Below are 25,136 nucleotides of genomic sequence, written 5' to 3'. Positions count from 1 at the left end.
TTGAAAAACTAATCCTAGCTAAAATAAATTCAATAATAGTAAAAAATAATAGTAAGTAGAAAATTTATCCTAGATCATCAATTTGGATTCACATGTAATCATGCCACTGTAAAACAAGTAAACAGAATAATATCCATTACAAGGCATGCTATTAAAGAGAAACAATATTGAATTGGCACATTTCTTGATGTTGGCCAGGTCTTTGATAAAGTTTGGCATAAAGGTCTACTGCATAAGCTCAAGAGTTTTTTTTTCTAAGCACCTCTACGATATATTGCAGTCATATCTACAAAATAGAGTTTTTCAGATGAAAATAAATAAAAATAAATCAAGACGCCAGCTTATAAAAAAAGGAGTACCTTAGGGCAGTGTTCTTGGCCTAACACTCTATTTGTTATACACCTAGGTACTTAGGTATTCTCCTGAATCAAAGACCTACATGGAAAGAACACATATTCACGAAAAGCAAACATTTGGATTTAAAATGGAAAAGAATGTACTGGCTCATAGGAGGAAAATCAAAGCTGTCAATCAAAAACAAGCTACTGTTATACAAAGCTGTACTCAAACCAATTTGGACTTATGGTATTCAGCTATGGGATGCTGCTGAAAGCTCGAATATAGAACTAATTGAAAGATTTCAATCGAAAGTGCTACGTAGTGCAGTACGGACCCCTAAGTTCATTACAAATGAAATTATTAGAAATGATCTATAAGTTCTATCAGTCAAAGAAGAAATTAAAACATTCTACGAGAAATATAATTCCAGACTTCAAAATTACCTGAATAAACTTGTCAATAAGCTACTCAAGATATCCATTAAAAATACCAGATTAAAGAAACATAAATTACTAAGCATATAAATAAATAAATAAATAAATTGTAATTTTATAAGCATCTTGTAAAACAAAGAAATAATACTCCGTTGATTTTCCTATTAATCATGTATATTTTTTTGTTAAACTGTAATAAAATTTACTTATTGTCTCAATATACGAGGCAGATTGTAAATAAATATGGATATAATAAAAAAAAAGTTTTAATCGTTTCATTGCCATGGGACTCGATCTCAATAAATCCGGGAATTTCTTAAAAAGCAGAGCTATGCCGTAACAACCGACTTTATCTCTCGTTACCAATTTATTTAGTGTTCTTTACAGTTATGTTCTTCTAGATAGTGGTATGTTTCTATAGGTATTTCTTTGAATTACCAAAATCTTTCTCTTCTTCTCTCTAGAATCGTAATTGTACAATTAGCTTTAACTTTGTGATGTATAGAAAAATTGAAAGCTTTGCCAATCACCGATCCAAATTTCGTTTTTTTCTTACACAATCTGCCTTTCAACTTCCGAATAAAGAGTATCTGAATCAAGTAAACTTATATCGTCATAATATTGATTGAGTCACACGACCTTATGGTTAAATCTTTTAAGCGAATTTGAACTTGAAGATAATACCCTGAATTCGTTCGACCATAAATATCAGTAAATTTTAAACATGAATTTATATGCTTTAGAAGGGTTTATTATTTACGTAAGAGTAAATCCTCGAGATTTTTTATTATTACTTACTTGTATATTACGAACTTATTTACTTATTACAGCTTATTTTCATTTACCACTTATTGACTTAACCCATTAAGGCCCATGCCAAACCTGGGAAAGATAGCGCCAAACTAACTATGCCAATCGTAGCCAAATCGAAAAAAAAATACCCGTGTTTTTTCTTTTGCCATTTTCAATTGTTTATAAAAAATTATTTAAACAAATTATTATTTTCAAAAAACTGATAGCGGCAATCGATTCTACGGGAAAAAACATGAAAGAAATGTATATAACGTTTTTTTGTCAGACGTCAATTTGTTAGTGTAAAACGGCTATAAACAATTGCAAGTCTGTCAGGTACATATGTGTATACGCCAAATCCCAAGCAAAATCTATTGCCGATAGCACCAAACTAACTATACCAATCGTAGCTAAATCGAAAAAAAAATACCCCTGTTTTTTCTTTTGCCGTTTGCAATTGTTTATAAGAAATTATTTAAACAAATTATCAAAAAGGTATTATTTTTAAAAAACTGATAGCGGCAATCGATTCTACGGGAAAAAACATGAAAGAAATGTATATAACGTTTGTTTGTCAAATGTCAATTTGTTCCAAAAACAAATAACTGTAAAATAAATGTACTAGAAATGTCCAAATATACTAAAAACTTTTGTAATGAAAACTGAATCCATAATATTACATAAAACCGTTAGCCCGCCACTCAAACGTGATCTCTAACACGGTTTCAATAGAAAAAAAATTGTGCAAACTCTTTGCAACTTCGTAACCCGACAATTACTATGTTAGTCAAATTTCCAAATGTACAATTTGTGAAAATTCAAAGCTTTCTGTCCTATTTTCTTAAACAAATTGACGTCTGACAAAAAAACGTTATATACATTTCTTTCATGTTTTTTCCCGGAGAATCGATTGCCGCTATCAGTTTTTTGAAAATAATAACTTTTTGATAATTTGTTTAAATAATTTTTTATAAACAATTGCAAACGGCAAAAGAAAAAACACGGGTATTTTTTTTTTCGATTTAGCTACGATTGGCATAGTTAGTTTGGTGCTATCGGCAATAGATTTTGCTTGGGATTTGGCGTATACACATATGTACCTGACAGACTTGCAATTGTTTGATACAGGCCTTGTGCGGCGGAGGCCACACGCGATCTCTCCGCTGCTTCGCGTATCGCGAGAGACGTGAGGCGATACGACGCGCATTTGCGCACGGCCTCTCCCCAGTACCGTACTGGAGCGGCCAAACGCAACGTCGTCGAGGCAGCCTTGCCCTGTTTAAGGCTTACCAAACCTGACGCCTCATAGGGGAGCGGACTCACAGGTAATGGTGGAGGAGTCGGTACTCCTCGTGACCCGAGGCTGGCACTAACGACCGTTTCGCTCGAGGGGCCAGGAAGCTGCGGCGGAGCCTCGACCATAGCGGCCGCCTGCTTTTCCTGTGAAGGAAAAGCGGCTAGCCCCTCGGTCTGGCTCAACTCCTCAGCTTCCCACTCCATCGACTGCCGCGACACGTTCGGGGAGTTCATCTCAATCGCGGTAGATGACTGTGCGGCTCGGTCAGGCTCCAAGGGTGCTGTGGCTGCCAGATCCGTCGTCCTTTTTCCTTTGCAACGTCGTTACCGACACCTTCAAATGAAGCAACGGACATTTAAGTTATTACTTCTCGAACGAACTACATACCTCATTAATTTCAGCGTGAACGTTATACTTAATCTCCTTTAACCTTTCGAGGTGCAAGGTATCGCTTTAATTCAGATACATGTACTCGCGCACTACGATGTTTGTTATCCGTTTGCAAATCGTATACTTCCGGTGAGAGTACTCCAACGATTTCATACGGACCGTCATACTTAGGGTCTAGTTTCGCGTTTTTACCCGCGGCAGCGTTAGAAAGCGAATGGACTTTCCGCCAGACTAAGTCTCCGACTTGGAAAAGTACTTACTTCCTACCTCTATCATATTGACGCTTTTGCTTTTCTTGAGCTTCTTCAATATATTTCGCCACTAGGTCTCGAAGCGCGTTCAATCGCGTTAGCCGATCCATCCACGCTTGCGTATCAATTTTCGTGATAGGCAACTTCTTTTCTAACTCTCTCCTAAGACTTTTAACCGGCCGAGGATCTCTACCAAAGTTTAAGAACGCCGGCGATACCTTAGTTGACGATTGCGTCGCGGTATTTAAAGCATGCCTAAACTCGTGCAAATAACGGTCCCAGCTCCGGTGGTCTTTATCAATGAACATAGCGTCACATCATAGTTTTCAGCGTCTTATTGACGCGTTCAACTGGATCGCTCTGCTGATGATATGCAGGGCACAACACGTGCTCAATGCCATGCTCTCGCAATATACCCTGGAAGATCACGCTCTTGTATGCTTTCGCATTATCGCTTATCAAGTACTCTGGCGTTTCCCACCTAAATAGAATTAATTCTTCCAAGGCAGCGGCGAGAGCAGGCCCATCTGTCGACCTAAGCGGTTTCAGTTCTATCCACTTGGTGAATAGATCTTGAAACACGACCATGTACCGAAACCTGTTTTTGCTACGCGGTAGCTCGACTACGTCTGTGGCTACTACGGCCCACGGGCGTTCTACTGCACGTTTTCCCATTAAGCCGAGCGGCGCCTGTTGTACTGTTTTGTACTCCTGGCACTTTTTACATGCGGCAATAAAGGTACTAACGTCGTACCAAACGCCCGGCCAGTAGTACTCACGTGCTAACCTATCGTACGTCTTTTCCCGGCCTAAATGTCCAGAGGAGGGCTCGCAATGAGCGTCGCGCAACACGCGTTCCCTATGCTCGACCGGCACTACCATGCGCCAACACTCTTCTCTATTAGTGATCGGATCGAGCAAATGGTTCTGCATAAACTTATAGAGCATGTTACCTTCTACTCTCCACGTCCTATACTTTTTTGGCCTAGACAACACATCCTGTATTCGTTGCAGATACCACTTATCGCTCGTGTCCTCAAACGCGCATACCTCATACTCATCTTCGAATTCCCTAGATAGCGCGTCTGGCACATGGTGTAATGCCCCTTTCCTATGTACTATCTTGCAATCGTGTTGCTGAAACTCGAGTACCCACCTCTCTAACCGACCTGTAAGTTCTCTTTTATTCAAAATTTTCGTAAGCGCGCTATGATCAGTAACTACTATAAAGTGTGACCCCTCTATGTACGGTCTAAATTTCTTTACCGCGAATAGAACGGCTAAAAACTCTATCTCACTAACCGTGTAGTTACGCTCATGAATGTTAAGCATTCGGCTGGCATAGCATATCGGATGCTCGCCATCGTCGAATATTTGAACTAGACACGCGCCTACCGCAAAAGATGAACCGTCGCAGTGCAAGTAGAAAGGGCGCGCGAAGTCCGAGCGCGCAAGAACAGGCGCCTCAGTCAACGCGCGCTTCAACCTTTCAAATGCGACTTGCTGAGCTTCACCCCAGTCCCACGGTTGATCTTTACGAATTAATTTTGTTAGGGGAACTTTAATATCACTTTCGTGTTCGATAAACCTAGCGTACCAGCCTACCATCCCGAGAAAGCGACGCAACTGAGCTACATTGCTCGGAGCTGGATAGTCTACAATCGGTTGCACCTTATTGTCGTCCGGACGCAAATCCTCACTGTCTAAGCGATAGCCCAAGTACGTTACTTCTGTGCAGAAGAAATCCGACTTCTCGAGATTGATTTCTAGACCTACGCTCGCTAACCTTTTCAGCACCTTTTCTAGCCAAAAGACATGACTTTTAAAGTCCGCGCTAACCACTAGTAAATCATCCAGATACTAAAAAACGTGCGGTTCGTATTCAGGCCCGAAAAGTGCGTCCATTACCCTCATGAACGTTGCTGGCGCGTTCATCAACCCAAAGGGCATTCTTTCGAACTCCCACAAACCTAGCCCCGGTACTACGAAAGCCGTATATTGCTTACTTATCTCCGAGAGAGGAATTTGCCAGAACGCTGACTTTAAGTCGATTTTCGAAAGATGAACTGCGCCGCGCAACCTATCTAAGATTGAGTCCATGCTTGGCATTGGATAAGCGTCAATCTTTGTCACTTTATTAACCGGCCTAAAATCTAGACAAAATCTATAACCGCCGTCTTGTTTACGTACGACTACCGGCGCGCTACACCATTGACTGTTCGACGGCCTGATTATCTTTGCCTTCCACAGGCGCATCGTTTCTTCCTGCAGGAAGGCCAAGATTTTCGGCGACATTCGACGCATTGGCGTTTTAATCGGGCGCGCATCACCTACATCGATGATATGCTCGATAACGTTTGTGACAGCCGGCGAGTCTCCGGGGTCAGGGACGATCCGGCGAACGAGCGCCATGATCGTCTCGCGCTGAGTTTCCTCGTACCTATTTAAACCTGCGCATTCAGCGTACACGTCATCTGCCTCGCTATTCGTATCGGCTAGTTGACACCAGTCGTTTTGATGGCCTGACCGCCAGGCATGATTTCCGAAATTAATGTTAATGTCCCATTTATTCCAAAAATCCGCGCCTAATATAAGGTCGTGTTTTAAAGTTGACACGGCCGTCGCGGTAAGCCAAGCGAATCTACCACCGATCTCAAAGTACAATCTAAGATCGCCTAATATTCGCGGCTTTTCACCTGAAATACCTTGAATAAATATCGTAGGCGGCCTTAAACGTTCCTCAAACCTTTGTGCAAGCTTCGGTCCTATTACTGATACTTGGGCACCTGAGTCTAATAGCGCGGTATAGACTTCATTGCCTATTTTTACCTTTAGGAAAAACCTATTCTCCACCACGGCTACTAGCGCTTCATCTGACTCTCTAGTTTTTAGCAAAGGCACTGAGCTATCGTCAGTCTCTCCCCTCACCGAAACGGACGGTGCGTCTGTACAGACAACCGGACGCTTGCTCAAAACTGTAGTGTTAGCGGGTTCGTTAAATACTTGTGTTTCTATACGCGAATTTATTGAGCCCACTACGTCGTTAAATGTGGAAGAGTCCACGTTCAATTGAGTTTTGTTCTTTCCGACCACATCCCACGCATCGTACTTAGACAAAATTCCGTTTGTCGCCTCGTCCCCTTGTTCATGACCGGCCCTAGCACTAACACGTTGAACCGAGCTATTTGCGCCGTGCGAAATGCTCGATTGTTGGTTCTCTGGCTTTAGGGGCCCGTCCAACGCCGAGGAGATGAACTTTCCACTAACCGCGAGGTCTGGTCTCTCCAGCTTCTCGTCAGCTTTATCGAAAACGACTCCACTACCCAGCCTACAAACGACTTGCCTACTTTCGTTTGTATCCGACTTCTCACTCAATACGCTACTTTCAACGCGATCGAAATTCCTTATTTTCGACGCGCCAACCCAACTACCTTCCTTTTTTAACTGCTCCTCTACCCATACCGCCCGTTCAATTTGCTTTAAGCAGAAGTCGCTGAGCGGTCGACGGCTCCCGCATCCGAGTTTCCCTGTCTTACTTGGTTGCAGACTGGGCAGTTTCGGAAAACAAACCCGACGGTATCGCACACCTGACATACTGGTTTGGCCTCCGTCGGTCTCAGTGGGCAATTATTTGCATAATGCCCTGGTTGTCTGCACTTGTAGCAGACAATCGGCTGCGCATTTTGCGCGGCCGGGCACTGAGACCTCTGATGGCCCACCAGACCACACGCGAAACACGCGCCAGCAAAGGGACGTTGTCCTCTCGCGTTGCCTACTAGGGCACCGTTCGCTTGCCCACGTCGCTGTGGTATCAAGCTCGGCGCGGAGAACATCGGCACCTGGGCGGCCAGCGGCTGCGCTGCAACATTCGGTTGAGCTGCAACATTTGGCTGCGCTGCAACGTTCGGTTGCGCGGCCTGCTGCGAAGAACGGTTCGTCGCCTGCGGCTTCGTGCTTTGGGCATTAGCCGCGGCAATTTCGTTTTTCGGGCCTTTGCCCTTGGCCTTTGCCTTTTTCCTGCTAGCGCGCGTATCTTTAGCCGGTTCTAGCGTTAAAACTTCTTCTAATTCGCCCGCGACCTGTTCTACTGCCCCGATCGCTTTCTTTCCAGCCGGCTTCTTAGGCTCGGAATAAGCGGACTCCGGCACGAGCGTGACGTCCGCGCTCGGTGGACGCTGCCACCTTTTCCAGCCCGCCATACGGTCTTCTAGAGCTAATCCTGCCTCTTTAAATTGACTTATATTTTTAAAGATTTTTGTCTCTAGAAAGCGCTTGTACTGAGGGTGTAGCCCTTCCACGATTATAGATACTTGTCTTTTATCGGATACCGGAGGATCGAAGCGTCTTAAAATTGATTGGAAAGCAGCTACATAATCCGAAATACGTTCGCGCTCTCCTTGCGACCTCTGTCTCAGCTCTCGGTATAGCTGTTCACGAGTAAGCCGACGACAAAAGTTAGCCGAAAAACTCTTTCTGAATTCTAAGAAATTTGCCCACTGATTACGGTTAAGTTCGTACCATGAACGCGCCTTGCCCCGGAAGGTAGTGCCAATAGCATTTAGCATTTCTTCGTCCGAAATACTATAATAACGCTGGCAGTCTTCTAACCCTGATAAATAATTCATCGCGTTCATGTCATCATCGCCCGAGAAACGAAGCGACCATGCTGTCAACGCACTAACGCCATCGGCCGGCACGCCATTTATGTACTTAACGCGTTTCGGGCTTTTTTCTCTTGTTTTAGTTTTAATCGGCCTGTCGCTATGCTGCGACACGCTTTCCTTGCGATCCCCGATCTCTGACTCAGAGGAGCTCGAGAGGTCAACCGTGCTGCCATGGTCCGGCAAAATTTTTGTTTTCGCCTTGACCGGCCTGCTCTTCGACACTCTCGTGGAAGCTCTAGACTCCGAGCCCGAGCCTACTTTGTCTAAACCTGATGCGCGCGCGTATTCACTACAGGGTGCGCGTACAGCCCTTTCCCATTCACGAACCCAGGTCTCTGTGACAGGTTGCGGGGGCGATCTATAAATAGTTTCGAGAGAGCTGTTTGGGAATAATATCTGATTCACCGGCCTTTCTCCACGCGGCGGAACGCCTGGGTGAATCTGATAGACGGGGCCGGCGGCCGCTGGCACGTTCAGCGCCGCGCGGCCGGCCGACGGATCAGCCTGCAACGGCCGTTGAGCCTGTTGCAAGGCCTGATCCACTCCTCCTTGCACAGCTTCTCTCTCTACCCTATATAATGCCTTAGTACCGTCAGTGATACCTTGCTGCACCTCCCGCCGGTAAATCCATCGTGGGACTGCTGTTATCGCGTCCCAAACCTGACTAAAAGTACCGTTGCTGCGTCTTTCTAACTCGGGCGCAGCCGCAGCGCGTACGCCTACCTCTGGTGTTATCGCACTGGCGGTAGCGGTAGCGGGTAAAATTTCCTCCTCTGGGATGGGAGTGATAGCCCTTTCCCCCGGCGACCGAATTGGCTCAGGCAGAACGGCAACGCGGTCAGGTGATCGCGTCGCCTGTCCTAGTGAATGCCATTCTGCCGCCTTTGGCGGCGCAATCCTAGCCGATTCGACCGTCCTATTCTAGCTCTCGTCGCTATTAATTACCCTATGCAACGACTCGTCGCGCGTTATATCAGGCAGGCGGCCCGACGCAAAATCGCCCGGCTGTAAAGGCGACCCAAGCTCTGGCCTCTCCGACGCGATCGTGAAGCGCAAGTACCTCTCCCTAAGTTCGTCCATGTCGCCGTGTAACGCTAACCCACGGTAACGCATTAACTCAAGTAGGGCAACCGGCTCCGTCGAATCGATGCGGCGCTTGACTTCTTTAACGCGGACATCGCGAAGCAACTTGCGCATCGCAAGCCGATCTTTGCACGCGAGCGGCATGTTGTCAAAAGAAAAAAAAATTATTTTATTATTCTTCTCCTTTCAACGGCGTAGATGCAATGGCAACAAACAATCAAAGAAACGCACGGAACGCGGTAACTGACACGCTAAGAATTCGATAACATACAAAAAAAAGAAAAAAAAAACTAAAAATGCTGATAAACACAGTGGATTGGACTAGCCGCGCCTTCCTTGGATCATGTGCTGGCAAGTTATCGCCTCGCACAAGAACATAAAGGAATGCGTCATACGGTGTAACTGAACACCTCAACAAGCCAAATTCCACAACAAGAACACGCCACTGCCCGAACGACCCGCCACGCCGCGACCCGACACCTCTGAACAAAGAAGCGTTGTTCTACGCACTTTACCCTTGTTCACAAGGAACGCGAACACTTTCGCACTGCACACACGTAGCTAAATTTTACACGCACTCTCTAAATCACTCTTTCTCATTTACCTTGCCCTTCTCCCCACAAGGGATGCCATGTAATAGAGTCGGCTTACAATGCCGATGCACCTATCGCTATTACCAATTATTTAGAAGGGGGAAGGCAAGGGAGGCGGTATATCGCTCCTGACAAGGTAAAGAGAAAGGTGGACGCAATAATCATTCCTCTTATCTTAATAAATCCCTTTATTACACCATGCTACCCTGAGCATACAGTTCGGACATTCAAACGCGCGTCTTATTTATCTACACTACAATCTACGATCGCTGAAAGAGATGGCCGGCACGTTAGCGCCTTGCCATCTCGATACCGACTCGATACAATTCAACTTATGCTAATAACCGAACTAGCCGCGCCGGCCCGTGAGAGCCTGGCATAGCGCACAAGCCGTGAGTAGCCTTAGAGTGAGAATTAGAGAGAGAGAGATTAGAAATTGACCTGACGATTGAAGATCTTTGATGCAGGGCCTCGCCGAAGATGGTGATGGCGTCTGATTGCAGGCAAATCTATCCGTGGTCGGAAGAACTCGGCGGAAGATAGGCTAGATCCGTAGCCGATACTGATGTCGTCTCGGTTTCCTCTAATCTTTTCTTTGCGGTTGACTGCAGGGGGTCAGCACACCTCTCTCTGCTAATGGCCACTTTCTACTGCCCACCGCGAGTACGCTTCCGAGTGCGTGAGAGACTGCTTCTCACGCTCTCCCCACTCTCTTGCCTAATCGGCGGCACGCGGCACCGTCAAGTGCAGCTAGTGTCACGCGCCTGCCTACACTAATCGCGTTCTTTCTTTCTCTCACTCTCTTTCTTTCTCTCCTACAAGAGCGCATAGTAACAGGCGCTCTTGTCGACCAATGCCACTGCCTCTCTCTATCCTTCTTCTTCTTGCTCGTTGCGGTGGCGATGCTGAAAACATACAGGCAGGCATCAGGCACGTGAATTATGTGCTATAGGTCTGCCATGAGTCCACGCCGATGGTAGGGAGAGATAGGGGACACACGGTGCAGGTTAAATCCACCGGCACCATTACAAATGACAAAAATGAAATCAAACAGCATGTGTTAGCCATCTCGGTTATTAATGCACTGGAAATATGTAGTACGAAAACTACACATGTTCATAAGAATGTACGAAAATTTGATATTAAATAAGGAGTTTAAGTTGTAAGTATTTGCTGTAATATTTCAAATAATTTAAGAAATTTCATTATTCATAATAAAAAAAATTGCATCGAGTGGGAATCGAAGCCTTTATTCTGGTCGAAGAGAAAAGCTTTACGGATACAAAATTCTTAATGAGTGCTCATACTCGAATTACTACTTCGCCCCACCCATCGGCTAATGTGAATGGTCAGGCGCACGTTTGCATCTCCTTCTTTATATAACAGACGCATATTTGGTATTTTTCTCCCGGCCCGAATAGAATTGTGCGTCAGCTTCTGTGTTCTGGCCAACACACGGCGCTCGAATCAGGAACTTTGGTTGGGCACGCTCGGAATCATTGCCGTCAATAATTTCCCTACTAATCTCTAGTACTATAACTGTTAATTAATTATGTGGTGACATGCTATCACTACCTAATAGAACTGCATTGTCTATTAGTCAGATTTTTAATTGACCTCTATATGTATTGATTTTCTACAAGTGTCTACCAGGTCTGTTCAAAAAGTATCGCGAATTTTGTATATTTTCAAAAATTATTTATTTATTCATGAATATCTATTTTATCTCCTTCAAAGTAATCCCCCTCGGATATGATGCACTTATGCCACCGTTATTTCCAATCCTCGAAGTACTTAAAAAAATAATTTTTTGTGATCTTGTTCAGCTCCTTCTTCGATGCCATCTTTATCTCCTCAATCGTGGCGTAGCGTCGTCCTTTCGAATAAGCCTCTTCAGTTTTGGGAACAGGAAAAAGTCACAGGAGGCCAGGTCTGGGGAATACGATGGCTGCGGCACCATTACTGTGTTGTTTTTGGCCAAATATTCGCTCACAAGTAACGATGTATGAGCAGGGGCGTTATCATGGTGTAAAGGCCAGTTTTTGTTCTTCCATAAATCCAGACGTTTCTGGCGGACTACTTCGCGAAAATCGCGCATAACTTGCAGATAATATTCCTTATTGACCTTACTACCCTCTGGCAAGAACTTATGATACACCACGCCCCTGTAATCGAAGAAAACTGTGAGCAATATCTTCACTTTCGACCGAACTTGGCGCGCTTTTTTCGGTCTTGGCTCATGCGGCAGCTTCCATTGGGATGATTGAACTTTGGTTTCCACATCATAACCTTAAACCCTAATCATAATTCATCACCAGTTATGATCCTCTGAAGCACATTTGGGTCGTCACGGACTAAGTCCAACATCTCCTGAGCAATATTAACACGATGCTATTTTTGGTCGAAATTGAGCAGTTTTAGTACGAATTTCGCGGCGACCTGACTTATGCTCAAATCATTGGTTAAAATCGAATGGCATGAACCAATCGATATATTTAGATCCTCAGAAACTTCTCTAACGGTGATTCGACGATTGGCCAATACTATTTTTTTCACTTTATCAATGTTTTTGTCTGTTATTAACGTGCTCGGGCGTCCGGCACGTTGTTCATCGTTCACATCTTCTCGGCCTTCTAAGAACATTTTGTACCAGCGATAAACGTTCCTTTGGTCCAAGGTAGCTTCACCATATGCCACAGTCAACATTCGGAATGCATCCGCGCACTTTATTTTGTTTTTCACACAAAATTTGATACAGATTCTTTTGGTTCATTTTTTAGAATAGGCAAAAATCGAAGACGAGTCAGAATACATCCAAGCAAAACAGCTGTCAAAAATTAGCTAATAATTCAAAATAGCCGACCTTGTCAGCATAAGTAACAAACGTGAGTACCAACATAACGCTACAAAAAAAAATCAATTTTACATAGCCCGCGAAAATTAAAAATTCGTTATTATTTTGAACAGACCTCGTATTTTAGTTGGTAACACAAAAGTACTTTACTTAACAGAAAAAAATTATGCATGTCTTACAATAAATATTTAGGATGGTTATGTAAACAGTAACGAAAAAATAAGATTTATTTATTAAATAATTTTAATTAAATTTGTTATATAAAGATAGTGCAGGAGTCAAAATATTTCATAAAAAACATTGAGCACAAATAAAAATATTTACAGAAATAGAATAGGTATACTACATTTATTGCAACACTAGTAGAATTTTATGTAGCTCAGTGAAAATATGCGGAGAGACTTACAATAAGAAAAATAAGATCATTTGCATTTGTATGAGCATAAAAATATTTATACATCAATCAGCTATCTGAATATTTATCTATGATAATTAAGATTTTTAGCTTAATGTACTCATTTATGTAATATTATGTTGAGGTAGACCAAGAGAACTAATGTTTTTTACATAAGTGATATTACAATATATTTTCTGTCGTCTAATTTTAAAGTATTTTATCAATTATAATTTTTTTGTATTGATACTTGCTTAATTAAAATAATACAAACTAACTCAAATTAATAATAACTAAATGGTAACGATGTAGTAATCTACCATATCTTAATATAACAGAACACGTAAAATATGAAGACCAATCCCACTAATCCTAATCAGTGATGTTTGAGAACCATGGGTCAAATTCAATAACTACTGAAAATCATCAATGCTTCCATCAAATACTCCAACTTTTGTCTTTTCTAAAATCTTATTGACGAACTCCGTTGTATGGCTAGCTATTTTCACTTCTACAAAAAGACAACCTGTTATATGAAAATCAAATTGATGTAAACAAATTTTACAATTTTACAATGATACATACTTGTTGCATTTTTACAAACTTGATCCATTTGTTTGGTGAGTTCTTCCTGAATATCTGAATCTTTTTCTGTTAACTTACTAGCCAAAAGTTGTTTAGCTTGTATAATACCATGTAATAGCCGTCCTGAAAAATTCAGATAAATAAGTTCGAATCGATTATTATATAAATGTAGTGATTAAAAAATATTAATGAAAAATCTTCTTTTCTATTAGGCGCTGATAGTACTACTTACAAGTAAACCTACCCAACTGTCACTCATCGATTTCAATGAAACTTGGCAGAGTGGTAGAACATTGGAAAATATTAGACACATGTTTTTTTATATCGGCCCTAACTCATTTTTAGTTGAATAATTAAAGGGGCCTGCAAGGTTCAGTCGGTAGGGCGACAGATTCGCACCCGCTAGACCCGCATTCGATTCCTATCCCTGCTGATTGATACAAGCACCACTGAAAAATGTTTCATGTGCTTTGTTCTCAAACAAATTACAAGCCTCCGTCGCTGATTAGCACTGATGGAGTCTAAGTAGAGCGACGTTAAACAATATTTAAAAAAAATCATTTTTAGGGGTGAAAACTATCCTTATCAAATCACAAGCAGACTATCCCTCCCAGCCCTGATAATAGGGAGTTTATTCGTTTATTTTCGTAAAATAATTGAATTTTAGATCATAAACCAACTAACCTAACTACCTACCCTCTAACCTCTAAAAACCACCCCTACCAAACTATAAGCAGGATAACCCACCTAGCCTTGGAAACTGCGACTTTAATACATTAAGTCCTAGAATGACGAAGGCTATAGCAGAATAACGATGTTAAAATTGCCCCTGCCTGTATTTTTATTTGGAGTCGCTCGTTCGAAAGGACATATTTAAAAACTTCTTCAGTCAAATTTTTAGCCCCTAGGTGGTAATAGGACCCTATAATGATAAAAAACGTGCTTTTTGGGAAATTATTTTTTTTGCTTCACTGTTTAATCGAAAAAATCAGAAAAAAATTATGATGGTGTATACTATTGTACGAAAATAACTTGATTTTTTTCAGATTTTTTTAGATCGGTAATGAAGTTAGAAAATTTTTTTGAATTTTTCGATGAATTTTTTAATTATGAACAATATACTTGGCTAACTTCTAAATATTACTTTTTTATGTATTCTTCCCCGTTATTTTGAATACCGGCATTAGAATCACCATTTTCCGACCGGAACTTGTTCAAAGTTTGAAAAAACCAATTTTTTTGGCATTTATACCATGTTTTTAGCACATAACCTCAATATTATATAGTTCAAAAAGTAATGGAATACTCAAGAATACTCCAAAATTTCTTTTATAAGCCCAGAATATTTTTAAAATAATCAATTTTATCGCAAAAGCTCCAAAGAGCCTCATTTCACAACTCAGACTATACTAACACAAACGCGTTCACACACACATACACATCGAAACGACTCTCCAGTAGAATGAAATCTCTAACATTTGCGATGTTTTCAAAATATATTTAGCAATAAGTTCTCTTCAACAATTTTAAGCGATGGTTTGAAGCGTTATCGTTAGTTTTCTCATACGTAATAATATATATGTATATATTATATATACAAGGTGTCCCAGACCACCCGTCCACCCCTTCTAGTTTTTCAAAAACGCATTTTCAGAAAATATGAAACATATAAAATCTCAGTAAATCAAGGATTTCAGCGGTAACCTTTAATTTGACCTTGTAAATGATTTTCAAGGGCATCTCAAGATCAACTTGGTTTTTTTAAATAGGACATCTTACTTTTGACCTTGAATTCTTAAAGAGCACGAAATTTTGAGTCAAAAGTGCCTTTATAATTTTTTTTATTAAGGGCACAGTTTCCGAGAAAAAAATTCATTAACATTTGAAATTTAACATGTGAAGCCTTTCAGATAATTGCAAGCCATCGGTTTCAAGAGTTTAAGGAGGCTCCAGCGCGGAGGGGTATTAAAAAGTTTCGATGTTAGTTATAGTGATTTCGATAAGTGAAAATGCACTGAATCCAACGGTATCCTTCTTTACCCCTCAAGCCGTGGAAATTTTCGAGATATTTCATCTCAAAGTTTGCGCTTTTTGTATAGTATCTTATGGTACAAGGTGAAAAAATGTTAGAAATTTATCAATAACTAAAAGTAATGGTGTAGTTACGCAATGAAAAACTGATCTTCTTATAGATAAAAACTTGGTCTTTCGAATGATGTACTGCAAAATATGGATAGCCGTGGAAAATTTTGAGATATTCTCCAAAAAAGTCTGAAATTGTCTACTTTATAGGTTATGTGCGTCGTACCAAACTCAAGTTCTGGAACTTCTGTTGTAAAAAGTTACCAACTGTAGTTGAAAATCGTACTATTTTGTAATAATATTGCTTTAGAAACTGCTTATAAGATTTTTTAGCCGTTAGTTTGAAAGTTTATTTTTTGTTGTGTTTTTGATCCCGGCGGTAGTCGTTGGAGCCTCCTTAATTACAAATGATAATGAACTTTTTTTTCCGAAAACTATGAAACTTGAATATCCATTTGAATCATGTGGCTTGAAGTCGATACCTTAATGAAGAAAAAAATATCCATTAATTGTAGTTTGCATTACTTTTCATTACTTGGTTTAGTGGTTATTAGTCACGGAGTGAACAATGAATGGACGGAGTGAAATTAACGGAGGGAATAGTGTAGTATCTGAAAAGTCATTGACCCATTTTGATTTTATACCTGCAGGTAAGATTTAATTAATTTAATATCAACTTATTTGCCATTTCACATTGTGAAGTCTTTCAGATAATTGCAAACCATTGGTTTCACGAGTTAAATGGCAAATGTTAATGAATTTTTTTCTCGGAAACTGGGCCTCTAATAAAAAAAATTATTAAAACACTTTTGACTCAAAATTTCGTGCTCTTTAAGAATTCAAGGTCAAAAGTAAGGGTTCCGATTAAAAAAAAACTAAGTTGATCTTGAGATGCCCTTGAAAATCATTTCCAAGATCAAATTAAAGGTCACCGCTGAAATCCTTGACTGATTTATTAAAATTTTGTATGTTTCATATTTTCTGAAAATGCGGTTTTAAAAAACTAGAAGGGGTGGACGGGGGTGGTCTGGGACACCCTGTATATATATATATATATGAGTAAGAATGTGGCAAACATATACATATATATAAATATATTGACAGGTGAAAATACTAGATTATACTATATCAACGCATCGCCTAGCCGCATATTCACGAAGCTAGAGTGAGCGTGATTTAGAGATATACGAGGTGTGTTTAAAAAGTAAGGTGTCTTTGTATTTTTAAGAAAAAATATTTATTTATTTATCAATATTTATGTTGTCCCCTTCAAAGTAATCCCCCTCAGATACAATACACTTATGCCAACGGTTTTTCACAATCCTCAAAGCACTTCTCATAAGCACTTTTCGGTATAGCCTTGAGCTCTTCCAGCGATACAGTCTTTATCTCTTCAATCGTTGCAAATCTCCGTCCTTTCATAGGTCTCTTTAGTTTTGGGAACAAGAAAAAATGGGGCCAAATCCGGTGAATATGGTGGCTGAGGCATGATTGTGGTGTTGTTTTTGGCCAAAAAATCTCTCACAAGCAAAGATGAGTGAGCAGGGGCATTATCGTGATGCAAAAGCCATAAATTGTTTTTCCACAATTCTGGGCGTTTTCTTCGTACTGCTTCTCGCAAACGGCGGATAACTTCAAGATAATACTGTTTATTGACCGTACGTCCATATGGTAAGAACTCCTGATGCACCACGCCATGGTAATCGAAGAAAACAGTGAGCAAAACTTTGACATTTGATCGAACTTGGCGTGCTTTTTTCGATCTTGGCTCATCTGGGCTCTTCCATTGGGACGATTGAACTTCGGTTTCGATATCATAACCATATACCCATGATTTGTCACAAGTTATGACCCTTTTGAGTAAATCTGGGTCGTCGTTGACGTCATTCAACAGTTCTTGAGCGATGCTCATGCGACGGTTCTTTTGGTCAAAATTTAGCAATTTCGGAACAAAATTCGTTGACACAAGTCTCATGCCCAAAACGTTAGAAAAATTTTCATGGCACGAGCCAAGCGATATACCAACATCCTCAGCAATTTCTCTGATAGTGATTTGACGATTTTCCAGAACAATTTTCTTCACTGCTTGAACGTTTTCATCAGTTGTTGACGTGCTTGGGCGTCCAGAGCGAGGCTCGTCATTGGCATCTTCCCGTCCATCTTGGAAGAGTTTGTACCACTTGTAAACATTTTTTTACTTAGAACAGTTTCACCGTATGCCACCGTCAACATTTCAAGTGTTTCAGAGCACTTTATTTTATTTTTTACACAAAATTTGATGCAAATCCTTTGATCCATATTTTTCGATAGCAAGAAATCGCCGAGCACGCAAAACACTTATAACCTTTACGCCTCTCACAACCAAACAAAAAATGCTATACACTTGAAACTTGGTACAGATGTTCGGGAAGAGTGTACCAACATAACAAAACAAAAAAATCGATAATCGAAAATACGTTGCCCGTGAAATTTGAAAAGTCACCTTACTTTTTGAACACACCTCGTACTTCATGTTACCCTATAGCGCGCATCTATACAGTTCTATATTTCCTTGGTCAGCCGACAGCTTTCCAATTGCCAAATGTAAGCAAGTCAACCGTTGAAAATTAACTGTGAGTAATTGAACTAGGAATTATCGTTGTTGGGTAACTCGAATAATTAAATGAAAATAGGAGTTTAATGGCTTAAAGGTAACGTTTCAAAGAGATTGTGATGAAATATAAATATTTAAGCATCGCAAGTACTCATTGTTATTGTAATGTGTATCAGATTTATTGATAAGTCAAATTGAAAGAAAAGGATATTTTTGAGGTCGCAAACGGTGTTTAGCGACGTGTTCTGGGGGATTAATGAAGGACACAGGTATTACAATGAAATGTAACATTTGTTTATTAAATCTGTACACTTTGGCTATAATGGCGATGTGAAAAGGCGGGAAGCACGATCGAGGCATGCGTGCGCTCGAGAGATTATGCCTAGACTTGTCTACGTGGGGTAACTCCGCGTCACCAGTGTTTGCTTGCGTCAGTGCTGCCGCGGCGCGGAATGGACGTGCGGCAGATCGGCCTCTACAGGTGTTTTTGTCAGCTGATAACGTTTATTTGGTGTGTTAAAAAAAATTCCACAAATCCTTAATTTTGCTTTTTGTTTCATTCTTTTGTTGCAATTTTGAATCATATTTTTCAAGATTACGTGAAATAGCGTGACATTAAAAGTACTAAAATAAAAATTTGTATTTAAGGTAGTCATTAAAATTACTACGACTATTATTGAACAGATCATTTCTTTAATTTTAAGCCCAAATGTTTATTACTTCTCTAACTAAATATAACTCAAAAAGACAAAATAGTGAGAGAGATCCCAAAAATTAAAACTCATAATGATTCTTTGTAAGTTTTAATTTTCTATAAACATTCGTCGAATGTTTATGAAATCTTTGTTAGTTTCAATTTTTGGGATCTCTCTCACAACTTTGTCTTTTTGTTATATTTAGAACATGGAGAGAAAAAGTGAATATATTTTCTATCTAAAGTATAGACTACATTATTGTTAATTTTTTCCACTCCTGATGTTTGATAATTATATTAGTAATCTTGATCTTAGGAGTCGTCCCTATAAATAAACTAAACGTTTCGCAATTTTATTTATTGCCACCTCAGTACCCATAATTCCCCAATGGAATCCGATCTTAATTTTCAATCACAGATCGTATGATATAAATTATTGTTAATTTTTTCCACTCCTGATGTTTGATAATTATATTAGTAATCTTGATCTTAGGAGTCGTCCCTATAAATAAACTAAACGTTTCGCAATTTTATTTATTGCCACCTCAGTACCCATAATTCCCCAATGGAATCCGATCTTAATTTTCAATCACAGATCGTATGATATAAATTATTGTTAATTTTTTCCACTCCTGATGTTTGATAATTATATTAGTAATCTTGATCTTAGGAGTCGTCCCTATAATACGATCTGTGATTGAAAATTAAGATCGGATTCCATTGGGGAATTATGGGTACTGAGGTGGCAATAAATAAAATTGCGAAACGTTTAGTTTATTTATAGGGACGACTCCTAAGATCAAGATTACTAATATAATTATCAAACATCAGGAGTGGAAAAAATTAACAATAATTTATATTATACGATCTGTGATTGAAAATTAAGATCGGATTCCATTGGGGAATTATGGGTACTGAGGTGGCAATAAATAAAATTGCGAAACGTTTAGTTTATTTATAGGGACGACTCCTAAGATCAAGATTACTAATATAATTATCAAACATCAGGAGTGGAAAAAATTAACAATAATTTATATCATACGATCTGTGATTGAAAATTAAGATCGGATTCCATTGGGGAATTATGGGTACTGAGGTGGCAATAAATAAAATTGCGAAACGTTTAGTTTATTTATAGGGACGACTCCTAAGATCAAGATTACTAATATAATTATAGACTACATTGTTGATTTCTTACTAGTAAAACAGAAATATTTCTAGACTTTATATGTATATTATTATACTTTTTACAAGATTACACAGAAAGAGTTCATAGTGTATCAATTATATTAATAACTGCCAATATTGACAAGAATAATCAAACAGTCTCTCTTCGTCAATGCACTGTAATTTTTATTACTGTGTAAATGTTCTATTTTATTTTACACGATCAAAGATAATCAATTATAATCAGTTATTTTATCTATATTGTAAGGCATGCTCATAGCATACTATATTTCTTTTACTTTGTACTTTGAAACTAGAATATGATCTATTTTGAAATATTACAAATTCAGCTTAATATGTTATATTATGTTGAACTAATTATGTAACGTAGTCTATGCTGATATGTTTTTTTTCACCAAACAAGAATTTCAACAATTTTGTCTTACACTGAATTTAATAATGTATATACTACTCTCAATACAAAGTTTTCTGTGACTGGAAGAAATAATTTTAATTTGTTGGGTTTTTTTTATTAATTTGAAAAATTCAATAGATCTTTAATATTTATGTTGAATTAAATGTTGATTAAATATTTGGTTAATCTTTCAATATAGCTTGTATTATTTTTTTCATTTTAGATTTTTTTCACTGAATATGGATGATTCTAATGCAACTGATCAATGCTGCAACTGCTACAAGAAAAATCTTAGCAAATCAACAGTTCAGATAAAGATTATCTATTCGAAGGATGAAGTTGAAGCTGTTCGAGAACAGCTAAATATAAATAATGTTGATGTTGGATTCAAACTTTGTGACAAATGCAGAAGATTTCTTTTTTTTTGGCACAAAAAAACTATTGTTGATGAACAACCTTCGACCAGTGTAGAAAGTTAGCTAACGAGTCTCAGTCTACTATGGAAACTCCTGAATCTTAAAGTTCAGGGAGTGTATTCGAGATACAATTAAAACGTCATGAAGAGAAAGCACTTGCAGTTGAGCTGCCCCTCAAAAGGTCATTTTCCTGTCATAAAGTGTGTTGTGTCTGTAAAAATAAAAATAAATTAACACTTGTGCCGTTGAAAGCTACGCTGCAATGTTTCAATGAATTGAAAATTTTTATTCTAAGTGGAAATCGAGTATGCTCTGAACATTTAATAAAAAAACATTTAATAATAAAAAAATAAAGATGATCTTAAACTAATACAAGTATACAGTAGTATAAGTTCCTTAACTGCGAATGAAATATGTTTATATTTAAATGAAATATCAAATTCAACCTCGCAAAAATTTTTAGATAAAGTAAAATCATCAGAGCTTAGTGAAAAACAGCTATTGTCTTTTACAAGTCTGACTATTGATCAACTAGAAGGGCTGAGAAAATTATTAGTTTCCATGAGATCATCAAATGAGAGATATATTACACAAGCTCTGGTCACATTTCTATTTAAATTATGAACTGGATCATCGAATTATTTGATTTCATCTATTTTTGGAATAGAAAACGACATTCAAGTTTCAGATTTTTGTAAATCAGTAATCAATTCTTGTGAAAAAGATGGTTTGCCAGAACACTTTCGAGTAAAGAGTATAACAAGAGAAGAACACATTCGTGATCAAATTTCTATTTATGTCAAGAAACTTTTTAATTTAACGAACGAGCTTCTTTTGATTTTCGATGGGACTTATTTGCGTCACCAAAAAAGTAAAGTAATGAGTATCAACGAAAGTAATATTCAGGGCAGAAGAAATGCCCTTTAGTTAAACCATTCACGTCTGCGCCACAGACAGCTTTGTTGTAGACGTTCCGGGTCCATTTTTAGCCACTGAGAATGATGCAAGCATTATGAAGAAAGTGATGGAAGATCCAGATGGTATAAGAACTATTATGACAAAAGGTGACATTTGCGTTGTAGATAGAGGTTTCAGAGACGTGGTTACGTATTTAGAAAATCTTGGTTTTAGAATTCTCATATCCGTCTTGAAAGGGAAAAGACCCAACTTAATAGCAATTAAATCCAATGAATCTCGTTATGTTACGAAAGTGAGATGAGTAATAGAGGTTGTTCATGGGATTCTCGGAAAAAAATATAAGCTTCTCAATCAACAGCTAGATAATAAACTTTTATCAAAAGTAGGCTCATATTGTAGAATTGCATGTTTTCTAAACAACCGTTTTGAAAAACGTTTGAATAGTGATATAGGTGATGACGTAATGGCTTGCAAGACATTATTATTAAAAAAATGTTAAATTCCAATAAAATTAAAAATACTTTGGCATTAGAAGATGAAACAGCTTGATGGTCAAAACAGCCCACTACAACGACCAAGGTATAACTGACTTTCCTGAACTGACCGAGAGAGATTTCAAAATATTTTTTTCGGACACCTATCAATTAGGTCAAGCCACTTGTTATCTGGCTGAGTTAATGAATGATAATAAAAATATCAATTTAAAGTATATAAAGATTAAACCAAATATTATTAAAATCTTAGTAAGATCAAGGCATATAAACAGTAAAACCTACAAGTGTTACGTTGAATACAAACCTGATTCGATTGGATATGGCGGTATTCTACAACATGTATACCATGTTGTAGAATATGTATACATGTGCCAATGGCTTACGAACAGTAGGTTCTTGTTCTCATATTGCCACAGTCGTTTATTATCTCAGTGATGCTAGATACAAATAAAAAATAATTAGACCAGCAAAAATACTTACTGATATATTTTGAAGTATGGATATTGATCCAGTTATAGATGAAAATAGTGATGAAGACTAATTGAAAGTATTGTAATAATAATAATTATTAATTAATAATGAATTAATAATAATTATTAATTAATAATGAATTAATAATAATTATTAATTAATAATGAATTAATAATAATTATTAATTAATAATGAATTAATAATAATTATTAATTAATAATGAATTAATAATAATTATTAATTAATAGTTAATAATGGCTGTTGAAATAATTAAGAATTTTCATTGATATAATTTTGTCTTTTATATGTTATAATACATAATTACTTGTCTATTTTTATGAAAAATAAAGTATATTTATAACTTTTTTTATAAAAATTACATTCATTTCTATTAGACACTACAGTTTACTTTTAGCTTTTAATTCATTATAATAATAGAGGATTAATCAAAAATATGAAATTTTCCTGCAAACTTAGCTCAACCAGGCCTTTCAATCTGTGTGTGTGTGTGTGTGTGAGCACGTTTGTGTTGGTATAGCACACGTAATATGTTCATATTATTTTATAATAAGTAAATATTAATTTGAGTTGTGAAATCAGGCCTTTTGTAGCTTTTGCCATAAAATTGATTGATTTAAAAATATTCTGAGTTTGTAAAAGAAATTTTGGAGTATTCTTGAGTATTCTATTACTTTTTGAACTATATAACATTAACGTTATGGGTCAAAAACAAGGTAAAAATGCTGAAAAAGTCGATTTTTTCAAATTTTGAGAAAGTTCCGGTCGGAAAATGGTAATTCTGATGCCGGCATTTAAAAGAACGGGAAAAGGTACATAAAAAAGTAATATTTAGAAGATAGCAAAGTATATTGTTCATAATTAAAAAATTCATCGAAAAATTCAATAATTTGTTGTAACTTTATTTTTGATCCAAAAAATCTGAAAAAAAAATCAGGTTCTTTTCATATAATAGTATGTACCATGATGAATTTTATCAGATTTTTTGGAGCAAACAGTGAAGCAAAAAGAATAATTTCCGAAAAAACACGTTTTTTATCATTATAGGGTCCTATCACCACCTAGGGGCTAAAAATTTGACTGAAGAAGTTTTTAAATATGTCCTTTCGAACGAGCGACTCCAAATAAAAATACAGGCAGGGGAAATTTTAACATCCTTATCCCGCTATAGCCTTTCATTCTTTCCTTTGAGGAGAATACATTACCCTATTGTTTTAAATTATGTCTTACACGATGCGATTGTGTAAAAAACTTTAAAACTTCATTTTCAATTTTGAATTAATAAATTTAAAAAAATTACATTTTATTATGAAAAAATGTTTTTCAACCTTATATTTGAGGGAGAAGGACATTTTTTTACCATTTCAAATATGCTCGAAAGTGCATATTGAACCCTTTAAATCCGTTCAGGTTTTTTTCCTACGTTTTTTGTTAACAAGATGGCGTCCAACAAAACGTGATCAAAATATTGCTATTTAGTATATCAATACATTTGGTTTTTTTATACAAACTGTATAAATACTTGATTATTTTAGTAAAAATGTGTCCAAATAATTCAGTTTTAATCAAAGAAACAAGAATTAATACCCAATAATCAAATTAAAGGCGTAGAAATTCATCCTTTGCATTCAGTGACATTATTGTTATTTTGCAACTAGTCGCGAGCTAAAATAATTTATTGTTCAAATACCAATATTTCAACTATTTCACATAAATTATCATTTCTTTGACTAAAAATGAATTATTTGGATACATTTCTACTGAAATAATCACATGTTTACTGAAATATTTATATGGCTTGAATAAAAAAATAATAACTGCATTGATAAAATAAAAAGCAATATTTTCATTACTGTTTGTCGGATTCTATTTCGTTAAAAGAAAGTCGGGCGAAAAAAACCTCAACAGATTTGAAATTTTTAGTTATTTTGTGCCCTTTAGTGTATATTTACAATGGTAAAAAATTTCTTTCCCCCTCAAATATAAGGTTAAAAAAATTTTTTCGTATTTTTTTTTTTAACGTCGCTCTATTTATCCTCCATCAGTGCTAATCAGCGAAGGAAGTTGCAATGTGTTTTGAACAAAGCACATGAAACTTTTTTCAGTAGTTCTTGTATCAATCAGCAGGGACTGAGAATCGAACCCGGGCCTACCGGCTGCGAGACCGTCCCTTACCGACCGAGCTATTGCAG

General features: G+C 37.9%; 1 protein-coding gene across 1 annotated transcript in view; it reads right to left on the bottom strand.

The window, feature by feature from the left end:
- Positions 1 to 12,973: 12,973 nt before the first annotated feature.
- LOC131669562 (protein CREBRF homolog) overlaps positions 12,974 to 25,136 on the bottom strand; it is a 259,087-nt gene continuing 246,924 nt past the window's right edge. The window contains exons 4-5 of the mRNA XM_058944519.1: positions 13,677 to 13,799; positions 12,974 to 13,602 (exon numbers count right to left, since the gene is read on the bottom strand). Of these exons, the coding sequence (XP_058800502.1) occupies positions 13,505 to 13,602; positions 13,677 to 13,799 (221 nt within the window). The 3' untranslated portion in view covers positions 12,974 to 13,504. The remainder of the gene's footprint in view (positions 13,603 to 13,676; positions 13,800 to 25,136) is intronic.

Source organism: Phymastichus coffea, unplaced genomic scaffold, assembly GCF_024137745.1.
Source record: "Phymastichus coffea isolate CEN01 unplaced genomic scaffold, Cenicafe_Pcof_1.1 PCOF00008, whole genome shotgun sequence".
In the NCBI taxonomy this organism is placed as follows: Eukaryota; Metazoa; Arthropoda; class Insecta; order Hymenoptera; family Eulophidae; genus Phymastichus; species Phymastichus coffea.
This window is presented reverse-complemented; position numbering and strand designations above follow the sequence as displayed.